The sequence below is a fragment of the Pteropus vampyrus genome, unplaced genomic scaffold (assembly GCF_000151845.1).
Source record: "Pteropus vampyrus isolate Shadow unplaced genomic scaffold, Pvam_2.0 Scaffold11784, whole genome shotgun sequence".
In the NCBI taxonomy this organism is placed as follows: domain Eukaryota; kingdom Metazoa; phylum Chordata; class Mammalia; order Chiroptera; family Pteropodidae; genus Pteropus; species Pteropus vampyrus.
This window is the reverse complement of record NW_011900565.1, coordinates 3,752-5,691: the sequence shown is the minus strand read 5'-3', so window position 1 is coordinate 5,691 and position 1,940 is coordinate 3,752. Positions and strand designations below refer to the sequence as shown.

General features: G+C 55.6%; 1 protein-coding gene across 1 annotated transcript in view; it reads right to left on the bottom strand.

Moving 5' to 3' along the window:
- Positions 1–6: 6 nt before the first annotated feature.
- LOC105310797 (serine protease 42-like) overlaps positions 7–1,940 on the bottom strand; it is a gene marked incomplete at its 3' end in the record, with an annotated part of 5,095 nt that continues 3,161 nt past the window's right edge. Inside the window, exons 2-3 of the mRNA XM_011386906.2 lie at positions 594–750; positions 7–183 (exon numbers count right to left, since the gene is read on the bottom strand). Of these exons, the coding sequence (XP_011385208.1) occupies positions 7–183; positions 594–750 (334 nt within the window). The remainder of the gene's footprint in view (positions 184–593; positions 751–1,940) is intronic.

Sequence of the window (1,940 nt, the reverse complement as noted above, 5' to 3'; positions counted from 1 at the left end):
ATAGGCTGGATGGTCACCGTGAAATTTACAGGGTAGAGAAGCCAGAGAAGGGCGAGGTCATGTCGAGTGACTCCAAATGATGAGAACATAGGGTGGATAATGATTTTTTGGACAGGAACCACCACGCTCGTGACTTCCTTATAGATATTCCGATCTCCCATCTTGACACTGTAGTGGAAGCGGCTGTGGGACAGAGGGCACGCCCTTCACTGAGACTCTAGGAAGCACCCTTCATGCCTTTTCCACATATTTCAGATGCTTCCCAGTCTTACCCCAACCTCCCTCACCACTCTGCCACCCACCACCAAAAAGCGCTTCTCGATGACTCTCAGAATTGGTTTACTGGCCCAAACCACTGGTTTTGTTCACCACACCAGTATTCCTAAGAACAGGACTGCAGATGTAAAACCCCTTCCGCTTCGATCCTGTGTGCCTTGGTTTGGGTTGGGCTGGGCTGGGCTGGGCCCAGTTGGGTTGGGTTGGGTTGGGTTGGGTTGGGTTGGGTTGGGTTGGGTTTGGTGTTTGACAGCTTGCCAGGGCAACAGAACTTCGTGGGTGTGGGAACTCGAAAATCTCCACTTGCCACTCCTCACCTTAAAATGCAGTGGGCAGCGGTCAGCACCCACTGCTGCGTGATGAGGGAGCCTCCGCAGACATGTCTGCCACTGACCCTCAAGCTCACCTGCCAGGGCCACTCTCCGTCTTTCACGTCCTCTCCTCCCACGATCTTTATGAGCACTCGGCCACACACTGAGGTGAAGACAGCGTAGGAAGAACCTCGAAGAACAGGCCTCGTCCCCCCTGACCCCCCACCCACCCCGGGCTCCCCAGGAAAGTAAGAGGTGCCCCTCAGGCAGCTCCCGAGTCCCCAGACCATGTACCCTCAGACCTCCCATGGCCAAATCGTGTCCCCCTCAGACCCCTAAGGGCAGAGCCTCGTTCTCTCCCAAACTCCCAGGAAGCACCAGGTCCCACCCTGACACCTCAGCCCTCTCCTGGTGACTCCCAACACGAAGAGTCACCTGGGAGAAAATCCACCACATTGAAGTTAACCTGATGGGATTCGGGAGCCTCAGGGGACCCCGGAACCCGTACGGGTGGCGGCTTCCACAGGCTCTCTCCGGAGGCCCGGAGGCCGCCCCCCAAGGCGGTTGGAGGGGGCGAGGGCAGCGCTGACCCGCCCTGCGCCCCCTCCCCGCCCACCCGAGCCTCACGGAGCTGAAGCTGGAGGAGCAGCAGCCAGACCACAAGGCTCAGGGAGCGGCCGCCACCCCGGGGACCGCCCAGGGACGCCATGGGCACGGCCGGTGGCGTCAGCCTTGTCGGGGCGCCCCCTCGCGGCCTGGAGGCAAACAGGTGGAGGGGAGACAGCCGACTCATCCAAGGGGCAGAAATGGCGGGTCCTGGCACTGCAAGCTCCCCTGCCTGAGTGGGAAATGTCGCATGCTCAGTTTCACTCGGATCCTCACTGCAGACAGTGTCCAGCCAGAGCCCTACCCAGGACCTAGGGGTTAGGATACTTCTGAGGAAACTGTCCTTGATAGAGACCTCTCAATTTAGGGTGGGTACTTCAAAGGTAGGCGCTTCCCCCACGGCCCTGCCCCTTCTGGTGCCTGACCTGGCCTGGAGCTGGTGAGAAGAGGCCATCTGGGAATTAGCTGAGGAACACTTAGTTCTCCAGTTTCCAGATTTGCTACAATATATTACCTAAGATGTCTGCTTTTCAATGAAAAAATTACAAGACATGCAAAGCAACCAGAAGGTTCGACCAGTATATAATAAAAGTAGATAATAGAAGCTAATAATAGAAGTAGATAATAGTCTTTGAGGGGCCCTATGTGTTGGACATAATAGACAAGCCTTCAAAATAGCTATTTTAAATGTGTCCAAGGAAATTATATATATATATAATTTATACACACACACACACACACACACAT